Source organism: Podarcis raffonei, chromosome 1 (genome assembly GCF_027172205.1).
Source record: "Podarcis raffonei isolate rPodRaf1 chromosome 1, rPodRaf1.pri, whole genome shotgun sequence".
Classification (NCBI taxonomy): domain Eukaryota; kingdom Metazoa; phylum Chordata; class Lepidosauria; order Squamata; family Lacertidae; genus Podarcis; species Podarcis raffonei.
The window spans coordinates 23,159,166-23,185,325 of NC_070602.1; the positions used below are offsets into that span (position 1 = coordinate 23,159,166).

The 26,160-nt window shown below is 44.0% G+C and overlaps 2 protein-coding genes across 2 annotated transcripts in view; one reads left to right on the top strand and one right to left on the bottom strand.

The window, feature by feature from the left end:
* DGLUCY (D-glutamate cyclase) overlaps positions 1–15,031 on the bottom strand; it is a 39,961-nt gene extending 24,930 nt beyond the window's left edge. Inside the window, exon 1 of the mRNA XM_053377030.1 lies at positions 14,888–15,031. The gene's annotated coding sequence lies outside the window, so the exon portion shown is untranslated. The remainder of the gene's footprint in view (positions 1–14,887) is intronic.
* Positions 15,032–15,269: 238 nt separating this feature from the next.
* The window catches only part of RPS6KA5 (ribosomal protein S6 kinase A5), a 41,286-nt gene continuing 30,395 nt past the window's right edge, over positions 15,270–26,160 (top strand). The window contains exons 1-4 of the mRNA XM_053377011.1: positions 15,270–15,818; positions 21,834–21,905; positions 22,587–22,805; positions 24,965–25,080. Of these exons, the coding sequence (XP_053232986.1) occupies positions 15,722–15,818; positions 21,834–21,905; positions 22,587–22,805; positions 24,965–25,080 (504 nt within the window). The 5' untranslated portion in view covers positions 15,270–15,721. The remainder of the gene's footprint in view (positions 15,819–21,833; positions 21,906–22,586; positions 22,806–24,964; positions 25,081–26,160) is intronic.

Sequence of the window (26,160 nt, forward strand, 5' to 3'; positions counted from 1 at the left end):
GATCATACTGTTCTATTAGATGCTAAAGAGCCTGAAATTAAGAAACACCTTATCCATGGGCATAGCTAGGATTTATGTTGGGAGGGGAAAGGCTTTATGTTGGGGGGGGCAGAACCTCGGTTAGTTAAGTATTTTTATTGATTTACCTAATTGGGGGGAGCTGCTTTTAAGATTTTAGAACTTCTAGGATTTATTGAGTGTTAACCTGTGACCCCCTTTCTGTTTGGTGATGCCATCAGAGCACTGTAGGGGACACAGGTGGACTCCCCTCTGGCTGTTAGAATTCCTGCTCCATGATAGCAGTCATGGGATTGTTATCTATCACATGACAGTGTATGTTTTCACTCCACAGTGTAGGAAGTGACGGAGACAGGATGTTTGTGTTACTGTGTTCTGTGAAGTGGGACTATTGTCCTTTGTTCTTTTTCTCTTTGCTGTCTGATGCTAGAGAGAGGGAGCCATGTTGCAGTGCTCCGTGTGTGTTTATATATAAATAAACGTAGATTAGCCAAAATGCTGAGTTGCTGAGGTCTGTTACGCAAACTGCGAACACTCTGCGGATCCCTAAGTGTGCTGGTGTCTATTGGCATCGGTAGCTGTGATGTTTGGGCTGAAAAAAGCTTTTGAAGCTCCCAAATGAAAGACCAGGAGGGAGAGAACATGCCAGTCGGGCATGTGCCTCTGCCAGGGTTCTACTTGAGAGTAGGACAAGCTCATGACAGGGGACACATGTGGACTCCCGTCTGACATTGTGCACGATTAACAGCAGGACACCATGTTGGGAGAAGTAAAACAAAATTAACTTTATTTTCCTGCTTGCCACTTCTGACCTCCCTGTCAAGGGCCACCTACTGGCCCTTGTGCACTTATAGGTTCCTAGAATTCTTTGGGGGAAGACTAGGACTGTGTAAAGTGGTGTGACACTGCTCTAAATGTATGGTGCAGACCAATGTTGTGCTCCCTTTTTCTCATGGAGTGCTGCAGAAACTATAATATTCACTTACAAGACTATTTGTTTAAATTAAGTTCCAGAGGTTGGGGTTTACTTTTATTAGGCTGCAATCTAAAGGTGAACACGCAAATCATCTTTCAATTAGAATATTAGATTGTTGTTTTTATTTTACTTTGTTTTTTAACATATTGTAGTTTGCTAATCTGACTGGTTATCTGTGGGGGGCACATTCTGACTTTTGAGCATTATTGCTGCAAGTTGACTTTTTCAAATCCACATTGTCAGTGAGATTTGAGCAACCTAACCTACGAACAGGATTGAGGTGTTTTCTTTCCACGGTTTAATTCAGAGCATTGTTTATAAATAAGGCTTATGCTCATATATATGTATATAAATAAAAATAGCTGTCCCTGTTTGTGCTAATCTTAACACTTTTCCAAGTTGCACTATTGTAACCTGACTGTAGGTGGTGTATGAAAACTGTCTAATCACAAATATTTATTTTTATTTCCTCTATCATTATTCACATGCCAGTTTTTCATTGCTGTTCCATTATATTTCTTGTTGCAAATAATATTATGTGTTATATTCAACTTTCATCTTGCCCCCCAAAACTGTATTTACTTATCTATACTGCATTATTCTCAACTGAACTTACTGAATTTCCTACCCTTCTAAACATATTACATATGTTAGGGAGAAAATGTATAATGTTAACAAAAAGTCAGAGAACATAGATTATTCTACAAGGTATAATACAAATAATGCAATTTTCACCTCACATTTGTTTACTGCATTTGTGAATGGGTAATACCCAGTGTTATAGGGATGCGGGTGGCGCTGTGGGTTAAACCACAGAGCCTAGGACTTGCCGATCAGAAGGACGGCAGTTCGAATCCCTGCGACGGGGTGAGCTCCCGTTGCTCGGTCCCTGCTCCTGCCAACCTAGCAGTTCAAAAGCACAACAAAGTGCAAGTAGATAAATAGGTACCGCTCCTGCAGGAAGGTAAACGGCGTTTCCGTGTGCTGCTCTGGTTCACCAGAAGCGGCTTAGTCATGCTGGCCACATGACCCAGAAGCTGTATGCCGGCTCCCTCGGCCAATAAAGCGAGATGAGCACCGCAACCCCAGAGTCGGTCACGACTGGACCTAATGGTCAGGGGTCCCTTTACCTTTACTAATACCCAGTGTTATTCCTAGTGGGCCCATTGAAACTAAGATTTAATTACTAAAGTTGGTTGATTTAAATGGATTTACTCTTGTGACTTTAAACAATAAATCCTGGAAGTTTAACAAATCTATTTCCATTATCTCAGATGTTCAGTTTCCTGTTCCTGTGACAGTTGTGGTATCCAGGGGTCAGCAAACTTTTTCAGCAGGGGGCCAGTCCACTGTCCCTCAGAACTTGTGGGGGACTGGACTATATTTTGAAAAATAATAATGAATGAATTCCTATGCCCCACAAATAACCCAGAGATGCATTTTAAATAAAAGGGCACATTCTACTCATGTAAAAACACGCTGATTCCTGGACCATCCGCGGGCCGGATTTAGAAGGCGATTGGGCCAGATCCAGCCCCCGGGCTTAGGTTGCCTATCCATGATTCAAATGGACTTACTCTTGTAACTTGAAATGATAAATCCTGGAAGTCTAAACAATTCTATTTCCATGATCTCAGGCCTCCAGTTTCGTGTTCCTGTGACAGATGTGGTCTCAAAAGCCTTATCAGTCAATGACTACCACACAGAATCACACTGCCTTGGTTCTTGCCCCATGGAGTGACCTATCCCAAAATAAGACAAATATGGGGTAGCTTGATAAAGGGCCTGAAAAAGCGATGTCCATAACATTTTAAAAAAATATGCTGTACAGCTGAAACCAGGAGTCCCACTGTGCCCAGTAAGCTTCTTCCCTAGTAAATTGTTTAGGATTGCAGCACCAAGATGGTCTTAAGAAGCACTCATTAAGTCTTCTGTCCCACATATAACTGTGCACAAGGCTGCCCCATTAATTTCAATACTGGAGAAAACATCCATATAAGAGGAAACTGAAGACAGAAACCGCAAACTGAGACACACAATAGAAAATAGTGTGGTTTTTCTTCTTCTTAGCCAGTCTGTAATGTTCCTTATTAGAACTTGGTTATTTGAAAGACTGCATGAAACCAGAGAGAGCCTTAAATACACAGCACAATACTGTGAAGAGATTAGTGAACAGATTGCTAAACGTAATGGTGCCAAACACATCTACATGTGTGAGTTTGGATCGCTGCCTGATACAGAGTTCCAAGAAGAATAACAGCTTGCACAAATTCACAAAATTCTTTCAATAAAAAAATGCCAGCTTGTTTGCTTTTCTTCAGAAAAACACTGTCTATAATTCTTAGAACACCTACTACAGTGGAAAGAATTCTGGTGGCAGCTCTGTACTGTGAACTGTTGCAGAAAAGATATCGGAAGCCTTTGCACAAAAGGCACTTGAGAAGTTGTACAAGAGATTGCCCAACTCCTTACATTAGCAAAAGCACACCACTTTATTTCAGTTCCCTTTTTTGACAGTTCCCTTTCCCCTCACTATGTCAGGAAAAACCTCCACAGAACACTACCACTGGATCTATTTATATATCAACTGAAAGGTGAGGTTGGCTGGAGAAAACCCTCGGATGAGGTTGAGGAACAGGAGAAAATCCGTGGAAAGGAAGGGAGGTTGAAAAACTGGGTTGAAAGATGCCTCACAATGTAGGATGGCTACAATCTCATTCCCTTCCCCAGCTCCAAATTTAGAAGATGGGCAGGTAATCATCTTTGCTGTGCTGTGCTTTGGAGGTGCTCTCCCAAGCACAATACCAAGTGAGATATTCACTGTCATTCTCTCAAGCCAGAGGGGGCCCCATTGTCATTTCTTCCTCCACCACAATATTCCACTGTCTCATCAGCTATCACCATTGCAGTCTCCTCCCTGTGGACTAACCAACACAAGTTGGTATATATATAACCTTCCCCCCAGCTTCTGTTCTTAGTGGATTTCAGGAAAAACAAAAAAGTGAATGTAAAGCACTCGTGATATGAGTTTATTGTGCTATTGGCAGGAGTGCATGTATTGGCAAGAGTGCAAGTAAGTGGGGATTGAGCTAGACAGCTAGGGTTGATATTTCTGCAACTTTAGGAATCACCTAGAAGGTAGATTTCTGCCTGGTAGGGCTCCTTTGTTACTACAGTACAGTGCTGCCAAACCTAAAACAGCAAGAAACAGGCTAGGATAGTGGGTTCAGCTGCTCATATTCATGTGAACTTACCGTATTTTTCGCTCGATAACACACACCTGACCATAACACGCACATAGTTTTTAGAGGAGGAAAACAAGAAAAAAAAATTCTGAATGAAACAGTGGATGTATCATTTTTGTGCTTCATGCTGCGGCCACAGACATGTGATTTGACGGTGAGTTTGGGGTAGCCCAATGCAAAGATCCTGAGGATCCATGTGGATCCATGCTTTGTAACCACGTTTTTGCACCATTGCAGCCCCAGGCAACAGTGGGTGCGTGATTTTTTTGGTGCAGGCTGTAGCCATGGACATGCTATGTGATCTGATGGTGAATTTGGGGTGACCCAATGCAAAGATCCTGAGGATCCATGTGGATCCATGCTTTGTAACCACGTTTTTGTACCATTGCAGCCCCAGGCAACAGTGGGTGCGTGATTTTTTTGGTGCAGGCTGTAGCCATGGACATGCTATGTGATCTGATGGTGAATTTGGGGTGACCCAATGCAAAGATCCTGAGGATCCATGTGGATCCATGCTTTGTAACCACGTTTTTGTACCATTGCAGCCCCAGGCAACAGTGGGTGCGTGATTTTTTTGGTGCAGGCTGTAGCCATGGACATGCTATGTGATCTGATGGTGAATTTGGGGTGACCCAATGCAAAGATCCTGAGGATCCATGTGGATCCGTGCTTTGTAACCATGTTTTTGCACCATTGCAGCCCTGTTTTTGCATCAGATCATTGCTATGTGATCTGATGGTGAATTTGGGGTGACTCAATGCAAAGATCCTGAGGATCCATGTGGATCCGTGATTGGAACCACGTTTTAAGTAGGGAGGGAAGGAAAAACATAGAAGCGACAAGGAGAGGGGTGTGCAGAGAAGCAGCTGGCTAAGAATGCAGGAGAGGGGTTTTACCGGAGGGAGGAAAGGAAGGCAAAAGTCCCCCCCCCCCACAAGCCAGCCAGCTCTCTCTCTCCCCCCCCCCAACCTGCATGTTGCCTTCGAGTCCCAGACGCACGGAAAGGAATTGCCTGGAGGGGAGGGGTTTTCTCTGCTCTTTGTTCCGTTTGAGCAAACACAGTAAGGAAACAGAAGCGGGTGGGCAGTAAGACCCTGAGGCAGAATGCAGGAAAGCAGCAACTTCCTCCTTTCCTCCCTTCTCCGGACGATTTGATATTTGCCTGATTTATGCCTTCACTCGCGCTTGTCAGCTCCAGGGACCACACATTCGCTCAATAACACGCACAGACATTTTCCCTTACTTTTTAGGAGAAAAAATCTGCGTGTAATAGAGGGAAAAATACGGTAATTGAGTACTTATTTACCTACAACAGGCCTCTATAATTTTTTTCTTTAAAAATCACTTCAGTGTTTATCTTCTGGTTCTAAACAGTAGTTTGGTGACAATTTTATACCAGTGATTTCAGCTAGAGAGGACAATGAAAGCATAAGAAGTATATACAGTAATTAAGTCAACAAAAATCTATTTTGCTCATATTCCTGGAACACAGCTCAATCTTATACAGGTGAAACTTGGAAAATTAGAGTATCGTAGAAAAGTTCATTTATTTCAGTAATTCAACTTAAAAGGTGAAACTAATATATGAGATAGACTCGTGACATGCAAAGCGAGATATGTCAAGCCTTTATTTGTTATAATTTTCTGATGAGAGCAGCTTTTGCATTTCATTTGGAAACCAAGGACCCAGAGTCTGGAGGAAGAATGGGGAGTCACACAATGCCAGATGCTTGAAATTTCCATAGTATATGTTGATTTGGGGAGCCATGTCATCAGCTGGTGTTGGTCCACTGTGCTTCATTAAGTCCAGGGTCAACACAGCCATCTACCAGGTGATTTTGGAACACTTCATGCTTCCTTCCACAGACAAGCTTTATGGGGATGCTGACTTCATTTTCCAGCAGGACTTTGGCACCTGCCCACACTGCCAAAAGTACCAAAACCTGGATCAATGCCCATGGGATTACTGTGCTTGATTGGCCAGCAAACTTGCCTGACCTGAACCCCATAGAGAATCTATGGGGCATTGCCAAGAGAAAGATGAGAGACATGAGACCGAGCAATGCAGAAGAGCTGAAGGCTACTATTGAAGCATCCTGGTCTTCCATAACACCTCAGCAGTGCCACAGGCTGATAGCATGCATGCCACGCCGCATTGAGGCAGTAATTGATGCAAAAGGGGCCCAAACCAAGTACTGAGTACATATGCATGCTTCTGCTTCTCAGAGGTCCAATATGGCTCTATTTGTAGTCCTTGTTTTGCTGATTTCATTTAATATTCTAATTTTCTGAGATTGTTAATCTAGGGTTTTCATCAGCTGTACGCCATGATCATCACAATTGTAACAAATAAAGGCTTGACATATCTTGCTTTGTATGTCATGAGTCTATCTCATATATTAGTTTCACCTTTTAAGTTGAATTACTGAAATAAATGAACTTTTCCACAATATTCTAATTTTCCGACTTTCACCTGTATGATTGTTTAACAGAAGTATCATAAACAGCACTCACTTCCAAATAAATGTGCATAGGTCCACAGCCTTCGTGCCATAATGAGCTGCAGATAATAGAGATAATAATAATTATAGCAATCCCAGGAGCACTGAATGTTCACTGCTCAGTAAGCAAAGTAATAGGTCTGTCCTTAAGCAATGTCAATAAAGACAAGCTTTCTAAAAATATTAACAGAGCTGTCATTTTAATAGCTGAGTGAACGCTAATATTCATACCCAACAGCTAACCTTTCAAGGAGATAACACATGATGTGCATACAAACAGCGAGGTAGCTAAAATAATCAGTGACCATATGCAGCAACTAGCCCAGTGCAACTGTATGACTAAGGTTGAACAGTCCTAGCAAGTTTAAGAGTAAGTTCAACTTACTGTAGGATGCCAAAAATAATAATTAAAAGTAATAAAAACCCAATCCTAATCTTCTCTAAAAATAAAGCAGACATGATAGCCAATGTCAACAAGATCAAATGTAAAGAGAAATTTCCTAAGTGCTGGCAGGAAAGCAAAGGCCATGGAATGTTCTGCATGTCCACATGTGTTAGATTTGAATGGTGATGATGGGCAGAGCTGTCACCACCAGAACCACAGCCCTGTCAGTTCTTATTGACCAGGGAATAAAGTGGTAGAGGCTGTGCATTCCTCTTTTCTGCTATGACCAGGCTGGTGCAGCTGAGGGGCCCAAGGATTAGCCCATGGTGGTGGGAATCTGCAGGGATTTCTAGCCAGCAGATCCAAAGCCTCCAGTGCCTGGCAAGGTGGTTTGGGGACCTTCTGCTGGTTACTGCTAGCAAGAGGTCCACGAGTTCTAGTTTACCACCTGCAGTGCAAAGGGCTCAGGGCTTGCATCAGTGGCTCTCCTCTCTGCTGGTGGAGGTGACTGAGTACCTGAATCCCAACACACACACACACCAGCACCACCACTACCACCACATCAACATCAGCAAGTTTGGACTGCTATCTAAATATTGGAAAGCATTTTTTGGGGAAGAGTCTAAAATCACCACACAGGATATTTAGCTTTATGACTGTTTTTGAACAAGGGCACAAGAAGGACATTCTCTATACACCATATATATAAAGCACATGGCTTTCCCCAAAGACTGTAAGGGTGCTGGGAATTGTAGCTCTGTGAGGGGTAAACTACATTTCCTACGATTATTTGGGCGAAGCCATGTGCTTTAAATCTGCTGTAAATGTAAGGTGTGCGTTTGCAGCCACTCTGCAGTAAAATCAAAGCTTCATGAGTACTAGTTTATTGACTTTGATCAGTTCTAGATGTCTCTTACCTCTTTCCTTATGTAATTATATCTTTATCTGTTTTGCCAAAATAAAAAAGCAGCTACAAATAACACCTATAACAAATACAATATAAAAATATTCATCTTATCTAGATTGTTCTCCTAAACTGATTTTAGTCCTATGGTCGACCCACAATGTGCTGAGACAAGCCTGCGTTGTATTTATAAAATGTTAATATTCTCAGAGGCTCTTGTGTGTGAAAATTGTATCTGCTTAACAATGGAATCGGCAATAGCTATAGCCAAGGGGGCCTCACCTCCCAGTCTAGCTCATGGGAGTAGCCAGAATTTATGTCGGGGAGGGCAGCCTTCATGGTAGGGGGGCAGGCTTCATGTTGGGTGGGGAGAATCTCAGTTAGTTAAGTATTATTATTTTTTGCTTAACTTAATTTAGGGGGGCAGTTGCCCCCCGCCTCCCCCTTTGGTCTAGCTTGCAATTGTTCTGTAGATAGGAGGCACCCCATTGAAGAACAAGTCCACCACCCTATACAGACCCTTCCCCTCCCACACTTCAAATTGGTTATATTTAGACACGTCTGCGAAATGTGGGTATTTCAAAATGGGAGTAAGAGGTGATTCAGAAGGAGCTGGTACTATGAACCACCTTTGTTATATTGAGAGGATAGTCTGATTGTATGGGTTCTTTGTGTTTTGTAACCTGGTTGCAGTCAGCTTAAGAAATTGAAGGGCCCTGTCCAACACTTGTGCTCTCCATGCCTACCCAATTGAAATCATAATTGCCCTTGACCAATTGAATCAGTTGCATTAAATTGTAGGCTTCATAATACACTTGCAGACTTGGAATTCCCAAACCCCTATCTGTTGGCAGTCGTACAGCATATTTTTATTCACCTTGGGTTTTTCCATTACTCCTGATAAACTGGTTTACTGGTTGCTGCCAAGTATTTATTTCTGCCTGCAGCAGAACAAGGAGTGTTTGAAACAAGTACAGAAGTTGAGGGAGATAGCCATTTCTATACCAGCCAGGTGAGATTGTTATTCCATGCTTGCAACTCCCTTTTCACCTCTTTGCTCAATGGGCCATAGCTTTGCCTTTTGAGCCGGATAAGGCCTTTTGGGGGAACCATCTCCAAATACTTCATGCTATTCCCCAATAGTAGCAAAGCTGTACCGTTGGCTGCAGGTTCTGTGTAAATGCTGTGGGTCACACCCATGAATTTATTGCCCATGTTCAAATGGGTTAGAACCTGAAGGCCATTTGATGTGGCTGAAGGCCTTATATGCATCTAGAGAGACCAATGCCACTGGCTCCTGCTTAGTTTTACAATGGTGCATAATATTCAGGATCCTCTGGACTGAGTCAACAATTTGGCTGTGAGGGACTAAACCCTGCTGATGTCTTGACACCTTTCAACCTACCCAGTCTATTAGCCAATACTACATCTCAGATTTCCCTGTCCTGATTAGGGTCCCAAACCAGTTTGCTCAAGACAATAACTCTTGACATATTCCACAAGGGTGGTACAGTATTAGCATCCATGTGATGGTATTATGCAGGAGGCTACTATAGGAGCAAGAGAGTCTTTCAAAGCTTTATAGAACCCCCCCCCCTAAAAAAGCTATCTAGCCCATGGGTCATTTTTTTTTTGCTACCTTATCTTCAGTCCTAAGATACCTGATCAAAATATCAATTTGGTCTTGCTTGAATACAAGTGTCCTGTAAATAGGTTGGATCAGTACTGTAAAGGTTCTCATACAAATCTGCAAAAATTTTGAGAGTAGCTCCTGCTGCATAACAAGAACAACTTGCAGGGCTTAACAACCTGGACTATACAATTTCATTATCTTTCCCCACCATAGAGCTTATTATTACTGAACTCATGTAATTTTTATTACCAAGTTTTTATTACTCATGAGCTCTGTGGAATGGACCATTGCATTGCTAATGTGATCAAGAGTTCAGATAGCTTACTTTGCTTATGTAACAGCTTTTGAAGAGTTTGAAGGCTACAAATAGCCCCGGGCTTCCTCTCCAAGCCCTCTATTTCTATTTCCACCTCAAGTCCAGCTTGTTACAGTTAAGGGTGAAGGCTGTCGTTATGCACTTCTTGTTTAACTTCTCACCCCCAAAAACTTTAATAAAAGCCCAATCCTGAGCTCAGCTGCATGGAGGCAATACAGTATAGGACTGAACACCTGGGTCCCAGTCAGAACTGGTGCACAGAGATCCTTCCTTTGCTGTAAAACTGGTAAGACACACATTATTTCAAGACCATTCCAAGTGGGATTTGTTTTATCTTCGAGTAATTGTGATAACAACAAGAAAAGGGGATTTTGACTTATGGTTAGAAGCAAGTGGGGTGGAGTGACTCAGCACCACCTACCTTGCAGAGTACAGGAAAGCATTTGCCACCAAAGTTTGTGACTATGCCCCTGCAGTTGCTGGAGAAAAATCTGGCTTTCCCATCAACTAGATAGCACAGATCTAAGCAGAAATACCCAGTGGCGTAGCGTGGGTTGTCAGCACCCGGGGCAAGGCAAGTAATTTGCGCCCCCTAACCCATGGATTTGCGCCCCCTAACCCTAACCCCCAGATGTTGCACCCGGTGCGGCCGGCCCCTCCTGCACCCCCCACGCTACGCCACTGGGGGAGGAAGCAAAGCAGAACCTCAAGGGATTTGTTGAAGCTGTTATAAATCAAGTGTTGTTGTTGTTGTTATTATTATTCTCATTCATAAATAGGACATGTTGAAAGCTTACCAGTGCCCTGCTGTTGCAATCCTTTACTCTCTGGAGGGCTTTTTTTTAAAGCAGAAAGATGGGTTTAAATGTCTTTTTAAAAAGAATCAAAAGTGGTGTTCACATTTACTAGGCATTATATTCCTACAAAACAAATTCTCATTAACCTTTATTTTTTTAAGTTAAAGTATGTTTGCTGCTGTTGCAGCACTTTTACCTCACAGCTTTATCCTAACCTAAAACATGCCTGCTTAGCCCCACTGTGCTCCATGGGGGTCGTACTTCCAGAGGAAAGTGCAGAGTTGGACCCAGTCCTATCTTTGCACAGATGGAAAAATTGTCTGACATATATTTGTCAGACGTACATTCTTAAGGGAGGGGATTGGCAAACTCCAGGTCCGGGATATGTGTTCTCCTTTTACTATGGGAAAAGATTTCCCAAAGGTAAACCATCCATAAAAAAAATTATGAATGGGTGGCGACGTGGCAAGCCTACACAGCTCTTATTATCAGGGCTCGTCGCCACTGTCTCCATGCGGCTCGCAAGCCCTTGGCGTCTCCAACCTTTCAGGCGTCTATATTATTATTAATATCCATCCTATACCCCTCCGCCTCGACCGCATCGCCCTGCGTCTCCATCCGCGCGGCGAGATTTCCAGGGCGACAGGGCAGGCGCTGCTGCTATGCAGACTCCCTCACGCTGGAAGCCAAGCCCGCGTCCCATGTTGCGCGCCCTTTTCCAAAGAGGAAGCCGAGCGTGGCGAATGGGACACAGACTGCCATTGTCCCCGCGACATTTTAATAACCCGCACCTACAATATTCAACCTGTTGTTTGCACAGGGGACAACCCTGCGACACAAAAAGAACCCACCCAATGGGGGCCGGCAGGCAAAGCGCCTGGGCAGAGAGACTCGGCGCTCCCAGGCGCCACGGTCCTCAGCCGAGGGGACTCCCGCGCGGCATGGGCGAGGAGGAGGAGGCGGCCCCCGCACCCGCGGTTTCCCTCAACAACCGCCTGGGCGTTTTGCCCGAGAGGCACGCCAAGGGCGCCTCACTGCCCTTCCACGTGAGAAGGACCAGGCTCGCCGCTCCTCCTTTAAAAAAGGGGAAACGGCGAGAGGTTTCTTGGAAGACGTGTTTGTTCTGCTGCCTCCACTCTGGGAGGCTCGCGCGTTTAAAATCCAAATGGCGTCGTGCCAGCTGCTGGGAATCGCACTTGTTGGGGATGCTCCCCGAGTCGCGCCCCCCCAGATTTTGCGCCCGGTGCGGCCGGCACCCCTGGCACCCCCCACGCTACGCCACTGGAAATACCTAAGTGTATCTGAAAGATTCCTTGTAAAATGTTTTTGGGATTTCAGGATGAGCCTTACCTGATAAGGTTTAGCAGATAGTAGTGAATATATGATTTTAGGATAATTTTAAAGAAAATAAGCTTATCTCATGATAATTTTGTTGGGCAGAGTGGGGTGCACTGGCCTTCTTGCCTTGCTGCCGAATTCACACATTTGCTTAACTCGCTTTGATGCTTCCTCAGCCAGGGTTCTCTCCAGTTTGTGGAGCAGGCTCCCTCACTAGCTGGTTTCTGTGAAGATTTTGGGACATGTGCTCATTAGTGTTCTACTAGACATACAAATTACACACACAGTCAGCAAAAGGTTCTTAAGTAAGTTAGTAAGCAGCAAGCCACTGAATGTGGATATTGAGAAAATATTCCTCAACTATCAATGCAATAGGGATGCGGGTGGCGCTGTGGGTAAAACCACAGAGCCTAGGACTTGCCGATCAGAAGATCAGCGGTTTGAATCCCCGCAATGGGGTGAGCTCCCGTTGCTCGGTCCCTGCTCCTGCCAACCTAGCAGTTCAAAAGCACGTCAAAGTGCAAGTAGATAAATAGGTACCGCTCCAGCGGGAAGGTAAACGGCATTTCCATGCACTGCTCTGGTTCACCAGAAGTGGCTTAGTCATGCTGGCCACATGACCCGGAAGCTGTACGCCAGCTCCCTCAGCCAATAAAGCGAGATGAGCGTCGCAACCCCAGAGTCGGTCACGACTGGACCTAATGGTCAGGGGTCCCTTTACCTTTTTATCAATGCAATATCTATCTACCTCTATATCTATACATCACTTTTTACATATATATATTTATATCACACACACAAACATATATTCATTATGCTGTATAGAATAATTCATCAATATCGTATGAAAGTGATGAAGGTATACTTCAGCATTACGTACGGTAATTCAGTAAATACAAATAGTTTTAGTATTTCAACTATTAAATTCTAGTGCCTGTGTACATGCAAGATAGATCAGTTCTTTACATGGAGAAGTACAGAAGATGCTGATTTGGGATTGCCATCAGGAATCATCCACATCTCAACACCAATGTGTTTGCTAGCTATTACGGTAATTCCGTACACACACACTCCACCTTGGATTTGCTTTAATTGTGCAAATGATCGCAAGTCTAGATCAAATTAACAGGCTGTACAAACAAGCCAAGAAACACTTCACAGCAATGTATTTGAAGGACTTCTTAGCACTCCATAATTCTGTAACTCTCCAGCAGTCCTCGTTATTTTCCAGTGCTAGGAAAGTAATAGCTAAATTCCACTGAAAATTAGGTGTTCCTAAGCTTTGTGTGTGCATATGGATACAGTCTTCTCATTGTTAAACCTAAGCTCAAGCATAGATGTGCACCTTCATCTTATGAATGTGTATCAGAAGAGAACCCTACCAAGTTATGGGGCTTTCTTCCTAATGCACACCTAGTCAGAAATAAGTCCCATTTAGATAAATGGGCCTTACCCCCATGTAAGTGAGTACAGTATTGCAGCCTGAAGGCACAATCCTATACTAAATACATGCTGTCTGAGAGGCTACAGTAGCATTTGATGGAAGCCTTGCTATGCTGCATGAACGCCAGATGCACTGCTGCCAAGACAGACACAGTGGTAGAATATGTCAAATACACAAAAATCCAGTGGAGTTGTGGATGGGATGGGACCAATACTATGGAGAGCCATATGCTATACCTGTTCAGTCCATGGCTATTCCTCCATTAATGAATCAGGGAGTGCAGAGTTTCCAGTGTCTGTGGGCAGGTCTGCCATATATGCATATATGTTGTATTTTCTACTTGTGTGTTTTCCTACACCCCTTCTGGGCATAAGAATGAAAGAGCATAAGAAGAGCTTGGCTGGATCAGGCCAATGACTTATCTAGTCCAGCAGCCTGCTCTCACAATGGCCATCCAAGTTTCTGTGGTACACCTGCAAGCAGGGCGTGAGGGCAGCTGCACTTTGCCCACCTGCAGTTCCCAGCAGGTGGCATTCAAAGGCATACGTCTTCTGACATTGGGGACAGAACATGGCTCTCCTGGCTGACAGTCTTAACTTCTATATGAGATGCCTGGAACAGGCTGGCTGTTCCACTGGTGCAGTCACAGTGTATCTCAGGATACGCAAGTGCGGGATTGCTCTGAAAACCTCAGAGTTAACCTCTTGAAGAGCTGCAGTACTTTGCTACCAGTATCCCTTAAAAGGAAAAAAAAAACACTTGCCTTGCATTAAAGAAGCAAAAAACACATTGGTTGATGATCAATGTATGTGTGGGGGGTGGGGATATCATTTGCACCCCTACTGTACAAGGAAATAAATCACGGGCCTAATTGCCGCAGAAATATACTCTGTGCTTTGACATTTGAAAGTCGTTTGCCATTTCTGGCCACTTCAAAGCGAGGACTATTCCTAGCTACGTCTACTGGCTGCAGAAACGACTCCCCACCATAGCTGTCAACTTTTCCCTTTTCTCTCGAGGAATCCTATTCGGAATAAGAGAATTTCCCTTTAAAAAGGGGAAACGTTGACAGTTATGCTCCCCACCCACCCCGAAATCACTTGCAGCTTGACTACATCAGTTGTACTTTCTCGTCACTAGAAATGAGATCGGGAAGCTGCTTCTGCGCCTCTTAAACGCGGAGCCACCGTGTCCTCCTTTTTCTTTGTTTTTTGCTTTTGCATTTTTTGCTCTTGTTGGAAGGCTAATAACGGCTGCAAGAAGGGAGGCAGCATCTCCCGCGAGACCCTCCAAGCCCAGCTGGTGACAGCGCCGCCAAGGGTCCACTCACCGGCCATCCTCCGTGTCTAGGCAACCGATCTAGCCTCTTCGAGACTCGGCCCGCTCGAGAGGCGGGAGCATAATATTTACTCGAAAGCGGGGAGGTGAACCGGGCGGCGGAGAGCCGAGGGGGGGGGAGGAGGAGGAGGAGGAGCAGCAGCAGCAGCAGAATCCCCCTCAGAGACAGGAAGCGGAGGGAGGGGACAGGCGAGAGAGCGAGAAATGGCGCGAGCGATTGGCCCAAGCGCTGAACCAATGGCGGGCCGCGGCTTTTTGGCGGAGGGAGGGTGGTAACATGCAACGGGCGCCGGCCAATCGTCGGCGCCGTGTGTAGCCTGGCGGGCCAATGGGCGTCCGGCTCGCCCCTCCCACCTCCTTCCCCGATTGCTTCAGTGTGGCGGCGGCGGAGAGGGGAGGGGAGTCGATAGAATCTCGTCGATAACGGAGCTTCTTCACCCTGCCGCCCCTCCCCCCACCCTCTTGGCGGTCTCTCTACTCCCGCCCGCCCCCCAGCTAGGAATGGGGGTCGGTGGGTGAGTGAGAGGAGCTCTGAAGCGCTTCCAAAGGCGCCGATGGTTAAACGGGCGCTTGTCAATGTAGGCGCCTCGTTTCGTTATTGTCTCCTAAAGCTCTCGTTGGTTGTTTTTTTCTTCCCCTCAGAACAACAACAACAGCAGCCCTCGGAACATGGGGCACCTTCGCTGAGGGATAAAGTCTCCCTTTCGTCTTCGGGCGGCGCTGGCGCTGGCTGAGCCTCCCTGCCTCACCCTCGGCACTCCGTGGGGTGGGGGGCAGGCGCGGAGAGGGTGAAAAGTGGGGGGCGGCGGGGGGGCACTGTGAGGAAATGGAGGAACCCCCGGAGGAAATGGAAGGAGCCCCCGGGCGCTCCGTGGAAGAAGCGGACCCGTCTCTCTTCACCGTCAAACACGAGCTGAAGAACGGTGAGTAGTAGGTCAGCCTCTTGAAAGGAAGGTCTGGTTGCGGGGGGGGGGAAGAGGCGCGAAATGTGGGGCTGGGGAGGAAGGCAAGCGCGCGAAGATCCCCGTGAAACTCTGGGGGAGGTTAGGGGGGTATCAGGGAGTGTTTGTTTCCGTGTGCCAAAGTGAGCTGCGCGTGAGCTGGTAAGGGGGGGAGAAACGGGGGAAGTGGGTCGCCGAGGCGCCTCGGGGCAGCTCTGGAGGAGGACGCTGCTCGGTGGGGCTAAGGAAAGGGCGGCGACTAAGGCCCGCAGAAGAAGGGCTCGGGGGAGAACCGGGGAGCGCGGGGAGAGGGCTTGGGGTGGGAGGTTGGGGAAACGGGACGGGGAGAAGGACTCGGGGGAAATGTTCGGCGGCGGGCGAGTGGCAGCTGCGGGAAAGCGGCGAGCGATGTCAGGAGAAGAGAGACCTGCCGAGGCGGGTACGTACTTTGGTGAACGGAGGTCTGGGAAAGATGCCTCCTCCTTACCCATCGCCTTGCTGCGAATTTTGGCAGCGGTCTTCGTAGGAAATCGCCCAGGGCATTTGCAGTTTCCCCCCTAGATTGCCCTGATTCTTCTCTTGCTCAAAAACGCTGCACTTTATTGTTATGCGCACGATATTTCTGGTAAAGAAACCTTGTTGTTTCTCTCACTCATTCCTCACCATGCATTAATATTGTTACGATGGCAGTTGTTGCTGTTTTAAACCTAGGAGCCAACTTCTAGGGGCAGAGGTCCCTTGGGCTCCCCCAATAAAATAGTTGAGGGGGTCCAGGCCTCTCCAAAGTTGATGAACATTTCCATTCAAATAGTGTGTGTGTGTGTGTGTGTGTGTGTCATGTGATCGGTTCTGCAGTGTGGGGGCTTACCTGCCCAATATTTTATTCAAGTTGGCACCCCTGGTTTTAAATAGGTTTCTTGGTAATATAGGATGCAATCCTATGCAGGAGGGGGATGTGTGGTCCTCCAGATGTTTTCCACTGAGCTCCTGTTATACTTGGATTGTTGGTGATGCTGGTTGGGGTTGGTGTGAAATAGATCCCAAAGACATTTCCAAGTCCACACATTCCCCATGCCTGCTATGCATAATTACATAGAAGTAAGTCCCAGCGAACGTAAGCCATTAGTGGAGTAACTGCTGAACCTCACAGTACTGAATGGGTACCTCCTCAGTTACTATGAATTGCACATATTATGGAAGATGAGGCAGTTAATGCAATGAAATCATTAAAGCCCGATAAAGCCCCTGACATAGGTGACTTGATAGCTGAATACTACAAATTGTACATGAACTTTCTAAAGAAATCACTAGCAGATAAAACTGCAAAAGATAGAGAAGATGTTGAGGGATGGGGAAACTCTGTCTCAAAACTGTAATGTGGATGTTGCATCTTAATGTCCTGTGTCATCTAAGCCTAATGAAATTAAAACTGACAAATTATCAGGTCCGGATGACATGCATCTGAGAGTTATCAAAAAATCAAATGTGAAATTGAGGATCTTCTGATAACATAATGTAATGTGTCCCTCAAATCAGCCTCTGAACCTTTGGATTGGAAAGTAAGGCAGTGTGACACCAGTTTTTAAAAAGGGTCCTGGAAATTACAAGCTTAATATTTTTCCTGGGAATACTGGCTGCCCTTTATGTTGGAGGCAGAGCAGTAATGGATAAGATCAGGTTTATAGGTAGATAGATATTGAAGAGGTGATAGAGTGCAAGAGTGCCATGTTTTTGGAACAGAATGTCAAGTTAGAAAAATGGCACGTTCTGTGATCAGAAATGGAATTGTAGAGGAATATGAGGGAATACTTTGGTGTGGGAGAGGGGGGTAAACCAGAGGAAAACAAATGCTTGGCAAGAATTAACTGAAAAGGAAATGATTTAGGCATTGGTTTCAGATCTCATCTCTACTTTGTACTCATTTAACTTCCTTAGGCAAGTAACTTGTTTTTATCTAGATAATCTTGTTTCAGACAGTGATGAGCCAAATGTTCTGAGCAGCTCCCAAGTAGAGCATGAGAAAACAGGGGTCTTCTGTTGTATATATCCAGTGGCTGGTAACTGAAATGATACTGTTTCTGAATTTAGAGCAGTGATGGGGAACTTACCTCCATGCATACCTCTGCAGGCCACATTTGACAGGTGGGCAGGACCACCCAGCTGTCAAACACCTGATGTAACAATGAAGTCAGGGGACCTTTTCTGACCCCATTGCGATGCTGTTTGAAATGAAAACATAGGGGCAAAAAAGTTGTGTGGCACTTCTCAGTCATCAACAAAAAGGTGATTGTGAGTGCTGGGGAAGCACTATGCACTGCACTACCCAAACATTGACAATCAGCTGGTTGTCAGGGCTGGGGAAGCCTTGTCTGTAGTTCTTCCCAAGTGCTCACAATTGATGGCGCATGGGAAGTACTACACAAGAGGCTTGCAGACCCTGCTGATCAGCTGAACAACAGTGTCTGCAAAGCCCATTTTGCCCAAGCCTTCCTTTGCTTGCCCCACACCTGAGTTCATATATGACACCAGGTGTTGAGCAGGTGAGCTTTGCTCGGCTGAAACAGCCTCTTAGGCCACATGGGTTTCCCACCGCTGACTTAGAGATTTCATTTAGTTATCACAGCTAATGAGGAGGGTTTCAAGGGTGGAATAGGTAGAAGCTGCTCTGGTTGACTAGAGCCAAAGGACGGTGTGATGGGAATGTGTGGAGGAAAAGTAAATAGGTGTTTCCTTACAAAACCTGACTTCCATGCCAATGGTTTTCTGCTACCATTTAATATTACTTATACCCATTACATTCTTAACTTACCAGTAACTGGTAGTTGAGGGAAATAAGCATGGTACAAAGTTAGTTGGATAGAGTTACTATATTTAACCAATATATTAGTGTTTATTTATTAGGAGATTACACAGTACACAAGCTTAATACAGTATTGTCTCTTTAAATGGTATATGCCATGTTAACTAGTTATTAGCACTTTAAATATCTACAGTAAAGGGTTTAGGGAGGTGGGAAATAAAGTGATCAGACAAGCAGTTCTACCCAGTTTTGATCTTTTTCAGAGCATTTTTAAATAATAGTTGGCTCAGTATTTCTATTACCGTATTTTTCGCACCATAGGACGCACCGGACAATAGGACGCACCTTGTTTTAGAGGGGGGAGAACAAGAAAAAAAAATTCTCTCCCTCTCTGCCCAGCGCCCCTTCAGCAAAGCGGCAGGAGGCGCTGGGCAGAGAGGGGGACAATTTCCCCCCTCTTGTTTTCCCCCTCTAAAACAAGGTGCCGTTTAAGGTGCATTCAGACGCCTTCAGGCGGCTACCTTGAAAGCCTGGAGAGCGAGAGGGGTCGGTGCGCACAGACCCCTCTCACCCTCCAGGCTTCAGGTTCCTTTCGACCTGCTCTTTGGGGCTGGCGGGAGGAAGCCCACCCCCAGCCCGAAAGAGCAGGTCACCTCTGCAGCTACGTGTCACCTCTCCAGCTGGGAGAGGGTAAGCGGGGCTTCTTTAGCCCCCTGCGCGCTCTCCCGGCTGGAGAGATGGCGCGCGGCTAAAGAGGCTCCTGCCATAGCTGTGTGTCACCTCTCCAGCCGGGAGAGAGTCGCGGGGGGCTTCTTTCGCCCCGCGCGTGCTCTCCCGGCTGGAGAGATGGCGCATGGCTAAAGAGGCTGCTGCAATAGCTGCATGTCACCTCTGCAGCTGGGAGAGGGTAAGCGGGGCTTCTTTAGCCCCGCGCGTGCTCTCCCGGCTGGAGAGATGGCGCATGGCTAAAGAGGCTCCTGCCATAGCTGCGCGTCACCTCTCCAGCCGGCAGAGGGTCGCGGGGCTATGCTGTCTTCGCTCCATAGGACGCACACACATTCCCCCTTCATTTTTGAAGGGGGAAAAGTGCGTCCTATGGTGCGAAAAATACGGTACGTCCTCCTTTGTGTGTGTGAACACTAACAATATAGTATGAGATCTTCAGTTTTAAAATAAGTGCCACCGTCTTAAACAATGTTTACTTTTATTGTTGTATTCTGCTGTATGTTGCCACAGAGAACATAAAGTATCAAAATATACTATCTACTTAAGACAAGTTGACACCTGCTTTTCATTTTTTAATTTCTACTTTATCTCCTTACTTTGTGACTGTTATTCATCCTGACAGATAAGCCAGCTAAATCAAGCAGAAATTGGAAGGAAACCATTGCAAAAACTCCCTGAATGTTTCTCTCTTTTTTGAAATGATTATTAATGCTTCCCTCAAAACGGCTGCTAGGGAGGGATTTGTTTATAGTGCTTCATTTTCTTTTTACTGCTTCTCCCTCCTTTATCCTGTGCTTGATTGCTGCCTAAAATCTTGCATAAAATCACATTTTACAGTATGTCACTGATTAAATTCTTGACGCATTAGTCCCAGCAAGAGTGTAGGCATCTTGTATAGCACTGTGGCACACCTTGAATTAAACATAGAATAAAGCCTTCTGGTTTTTCATAGATGCTAGGCTGCTGCTAATGGACATGATGTACTTCTGTAATGGCATACAGCTCATACTCATTACTTTTAGTTTATTCATGCAAATGAATAAAATGGATAGGTTTAGCAAGTAGGGTTAACAATGCTTTGTTCATATTCATCCCAGCTACTTCAGGTATTGCCTCAAAATCACAATAATTTGTTATTCAAATAAATTGTTCTTTATGTTTTATTTTACATATATGAATATATGTAGATATTGCAAGAAAGAATCACATCTAAGAAAAACATATCTTTTTCAATTCAGCATGGGCATCCAGTTGTTGTTACATTGGTTAGAAAAACATTGAAGTCTCATTTTGAAAGGCAAATAAACTGCACAGTCTTTCTTTTGTAGTGTTTCCTCAGATGTGGTAACTCTTCAGTTTTTCATGTGGTAAATTTCACACCAACCATTTCCTATGTAAAAATGTGATAAAACCACAGTGTTAGAACCTGACCACTTCAGAAATAAATGTGAATTAGCTCTGTTATGATCTGTAATAAAGAGCCCCTGAAATCATGCCGGTTTTTCTCTCTGGACCTAGTTAGTTGCACTGATTTAAACTGAAATTAAATCTAACCAAATAGGTCTGGATGCAACCCATAATTTCTACAACATGTTAAAATGACCCATGTTTCATTTCCTTCATAAATAAAAACAGTCACTCAAATAGCAAACTTGGATAGTGAGTGCCTGTCAGTTTAGTAGTGACATGTGGCCACCCAAATACTATTGTATACTCCCAAGTAGTGGGGGGGGTGCATTAACTTGTAAATTATGATAACAATGTTAAAAGAACAAAAAGGGTTGTGAGCTTCCAGGGCCTATGGTGTGTTGGGGGTTTCACTTCAGTGTTGCAGGGAATGGCTTGCTCAAACCCTTAAGTTGATTAGAATTTATAGGATGCATTTCACAGCCAATATCCCAGCTGCTAGTGCTGCTTCACCAAGTTGCCATGCCCTTGAGAAAAGGGGGAAGTGGATAGGAGGGACTAAGTTTATTTCACAGGCAAAATTCAATGCCTCTGAACTTGACCCTTTTCTCTTGAGGAAAGGAGATAAAAGATGGGATGCAGAATGTGTGTGTAGGTTTTGAGAATGTCAGGAATCAGTGTTTTTCTCCAGCTCAAGTAATGTTCCATTATTAGTTCTGCATCTATAAAAGAGTTGGGAGGAGAGGCAGCAAACAAGAAGGGCTGGGAACTTTTGTTTTCCCACCTCATTCTACATCAGCAGCTGTTGACAGCAGCAGAACTTGTGAATGTTGTGATGTCTCAACATAAGCCAAGTTCTAATCTTATTTATTCATTTATAATACAAAATGGCTTCTAAACAGTTTTAATACAATGTGGTTTGGAGTCTAGACATCTAGTAGCTATTGTTGATAGCAGCTGACAGCAGCCTTGACCTGTTTGTTCCTTGTTTTGTGTTTGTTTGTTTGTGTGTGTGTTAGACAAAGCTAGTAATTTTACACTGAAATGTTTTTGTGTTTTCTTAGCAAACTTGACTGGTCATGTAGAGAAGGTGGGCATTGAGAACTTTGAACTGCTGAAAGTTCTTGGGACAGGAGGTAAGAATAGGTTCTCTTTGCTAATTAAATGTGAAAATAATAAAACAATTGTTAAGGAGGGTTTTTTTAAATTAAAAAGATCTTAAGTTTAATGACTGCATACACAATATGTTAAATGTAAAGTGCTCTTGTTAGGGTTCCTGCGAGGGACCATTATCCTTTTCAGGATACCCTATTCTATTCACTTCCCCATACCCTGTTGTTGTTTTTCTCAACAGCAGTAACAAGTAGGACTGCTTCTTTACCCTTCTACCAGAAGTGCTTCCAGACAAGCTCTCCTCCAAGTTATACCACCCGTTCCCCTTTTTTTCTTCTTCTAGACTTACACTCAGTATTATATGGCTGCTGAGAATGCTGAATACTTATTGGGTTGTTTTGTTTTTTAAAAAAATCTGCTTCTGCAAACCTTGGGTATCCCCCATGTATTTTCCATTTCTATTATCACTTTTCATTCGAATTCAGTATTATTTCAGTCAACAAGATATAGAAATGCCATTGAGTTCAGAGATTCCAATAATTATCTTTCTATGCGTATAGGGTTGGAATTACCTTGATTTAGGTACTTTGCTCAGTTGTGAAGATGGGAAAGTGATAGGAATTGAATACTATGGTATCCAATTACTCATACAAATATCTGTTGTTTTTTGAGTATTTTATACTGTGCCATATGTTTGTTTTTAGCTTATGGGAAGGTGTTTCTAGTCAGGAAAATAAGTGGCCATGATGCTGGCAAATTATATGCCATGAAGGTTTTGAAAAAAGCAACAATAATTCAAAAAGCCAAAACAACTGAACATACGAAGACTGAACGGCAGGTACTAGAACACATCCGACAGTCACCATTTTTGGTGACTTTGCATTATGCGTTTCAGACAGATGCAAAGCTTCATCTCATTTTGGGTAAGTTTGGCTAACATTAAAGTTCAGTGATTCCATGTTAAGAGTGCCAGGCCAGTCAATGGTAGAATATAATAAATATCCAAAGAGTTTACAAACTGAAGAATATGCTTTTAAAATTATTTATTCTTATCATGGATCTATAAGGTTGTTCATGCTCAAAGCAGACCAACTGAAATCAATAGACAACTTTTTCAGTGATCTGAAAGCAAGTCACATTAGAAAATACAAACATTCATGCGTTATGTGTGTTAGATCTCCTGATAATGTTACAGAGGAAGCAACCAGCGTTGTACTGAGAAGAAGACAGAGGGTGGAAGAGTAAGGGTTTGGCTTGTGGTTCTATGCTGGAATGGAACACAGTTACACTGGAGCACCTGAGATAAACCAACGAGCTCCTGGTTGTTAGCTTTAAGCCATTTATAAGTACCTTCTGACAAATCAGAAGCAGATATGTGTTGAAATTGTATTTATGCAGGCTACCAACTGTGTGGCAGCTTAGATAAGTTTTCTCCCTTCAGTGCTGACATGCCCCACTTCAGGTTCATGAATGTTAACACATCTAGACAAGACTATAATCCTGCCCCCCGCCTCCCACCCTGCTTTTGAATATTTTCCTTTAATAACACAGCTTGTCAGTTTTGGTTTCCAGTTCACGGCTACAGATAGTTCAGTTGCATAACCCTTGTTCAAGCTTCTCTTATGCCTCAGAGAGATTTTGGGCTTGTCAGAGGCAAAGAGGGATCTCTACAAGGTGGTTTTAATCAAAATGGGTACCCCTGAAGCGCTTCATGGCACCTCGGTGATCTAGACATTTAAAAAAAATGCTGCAGACAAGTGGCTATTTTCACTTTCAGCAGTTGGGATCCAGGAAGAAGATAGAGCAAATGCCAGAGTGAGGAGACTATGTAGAAGGAGAATTCCATTGTGATTGACTGGTCTAGTTTGTAATTAGAGAGACTGTGTTTACCAGTGCTCTCAAACGCTAGTGCTTTGAGGGAGAGAATTTTGCAAAAGTGGAATTTATGTATCTAAAGAAGATGTCAAGGTGAGAAGTCTGTTGTGACTGACAGGCCAAGTATATAATCCAGGGATTGGGCAACCAGCAGCCCATGGGTCAGTCTTGGTCCATCAGGAAGTCAGATTTGGCCCATGAGGCTTGGACCTCTGTGTCAACTTGGGCAGCCTCTGAATTGGTCCAAACTGAATCAAGCTATTTTACAATCTTGTGGTTCGTGCTCAGCCCTACTCTAAATGAACCTGTAGTTGAAACTCAATGGGCCAATTAGATTTTTGGTGCTTCCTGAAGGAGAGGGCCCTTCAAATCAAATTCTCTAATTGTTTCTTTTCTGTTTTATGTTGCATCCAGAATTGCAACAGAGCACCTACATTATTGGGATTTTGCTGCACATTCTGCTGAGCCTCTTCTCTTCTCACCCAACTACTCATGGTTTATTCATTTCTAGAAGTTCTTACCTCCTCCCAGCAATGAGATAGAAGTTAATGCAGAGACTTTCACACTGGTTGTGCATTCTCTGTTCTAAGGAAAAAGAGAGGTTCAAATTCTAAAACTTCAGTTCCTTCTGTCTTTGCATCAAGGGTAATTAAACACACACACAAACATGTACTCTGGAGGACAAGCTAATTAGAGGACTATTTAGATTAGCACTGGTGGAAAGAGGAAGTGATTAATGGCACAAGCCAGCAGGAGGAGCTTTTAAAAAGAAGGAAAAAACAGTGATAAGGAACTGCTACTGGGTTTCTTTTTGGTCTGATCTGTGATAGGGGAAAACTTCATATGGTTGCTGAGAAAATAGACTGATTAGGCAAGGATGGCATAATCCCCAACCCTCTAAAATGTGAGCGAGTGAGGCATTGTCATCCCATGTTAAATGCCTGGAAGAATCCTTTGAGGGGCGAAATGGAACTCTGGGTCAAGCACCCTGGTGGAGTCATTTCTTTTCTATTACAAATGGTTGTCTCAGAGCAGCTTTTCCTTGGGGTCTGTCAGAGTTTTCATGTAATGTGTAGTTGGGTTCTTAAAGGTCTGTTATTCTTACTGAGCAAAATTGAGCAATTTAGAATAGATGATACTGCTTTCTGTTGTGTGTTTTTTTTAAAAAAATAAAGCTACATTAAATAATCAACTTCCTGTATCTTAGATTACATAAATGGAGGAGAACTTTTTACCCATCTTTCACAGAGAGAGAGATTTACTGAAGATGAGGTACGAATATACATTGGAGAGATTGTGTTAGCACTTGAACACCTGCACAAGGTAAAACTATGATTTGAACTTTCCTGAGAAATTCTATGTGTTTTTTGAAGTGTGAAAAAGGGGGAAAGAAGACTTGTGCTTTAAACTGTATAAACATTAGACATGACAAAATTTAACACGCTGTTTGCAACAGCATGGGTGAAGAAGGCCTATAATAAACATGCCTATGGCCAGTTGTCCTTTTTTTTGTTAATAGAATTTATACATTGCTTGATTATTTAAAAAAACCCCTCAAAATGATTTACAAAAAGATAACATTTAGTTTCCTCTAAGATGGGTTGCTGTGCCATGCACACCAGAGATTGTGGGTTAAAACAAACTGGTCCATTTCAAAACAAGCCAGCAGCACCACAAGGCAGGATCAGGGGAAATTGCCATTAAATGCTAGTGAAATCCTCCTGGATACACAGGAGAAGGAGGCATGAAAGAATTTCTCTCTAGCTTGTTCCAGGTTGTGCATGTAGTTATGGATTATTCTTAAATGTGAGCCAATATTAAGGTTCTTCCTATGTACAAAATACCTCCTTCACCTCCCACCACACAGCAAGTAGCGTGTTAAATGCAGTAGCTAAATTACATGACAATGGGCCACTGGTAAATGCTATTTGTCTGTGGTTAATTATTGTTAACTTCAGACAAGTCATCTTAAGGTTCTTAGACTGGCAGGTTGAAACTAGCCATAAGCTTGAGATCAGGATGACATGGCCAGTGTGATTAACTAAAGGTAGAACCCAGATTCCTCCTCTTTGACCATGCAGGAAGAGGAAAGGGTTGGGAGAAGTATACAAGCCTGAGGATCACTGCAGTTTGTGCATATTGCACTAAACCATGTTTTAGTGTGAAGTGTGAACCCAGGCAGTGTGTGCATGAAACGAGGCTCACCGTATTTCCCCATAGATTGTGTCATAATTCTGTTATGTGGGTCGTTGACCTTAATAATCAAGATTTGAGTCAATAACATAACGTAAGAGGAGCCTGCTGGATGAGACCAGTGGCCCATCTAGTCTTGCATCCTGTTCTCACAGTGGCCAACCAGATGTCTTTGGTAAGCAGGACCTGAGCATCCAATGGTTTAGAGAT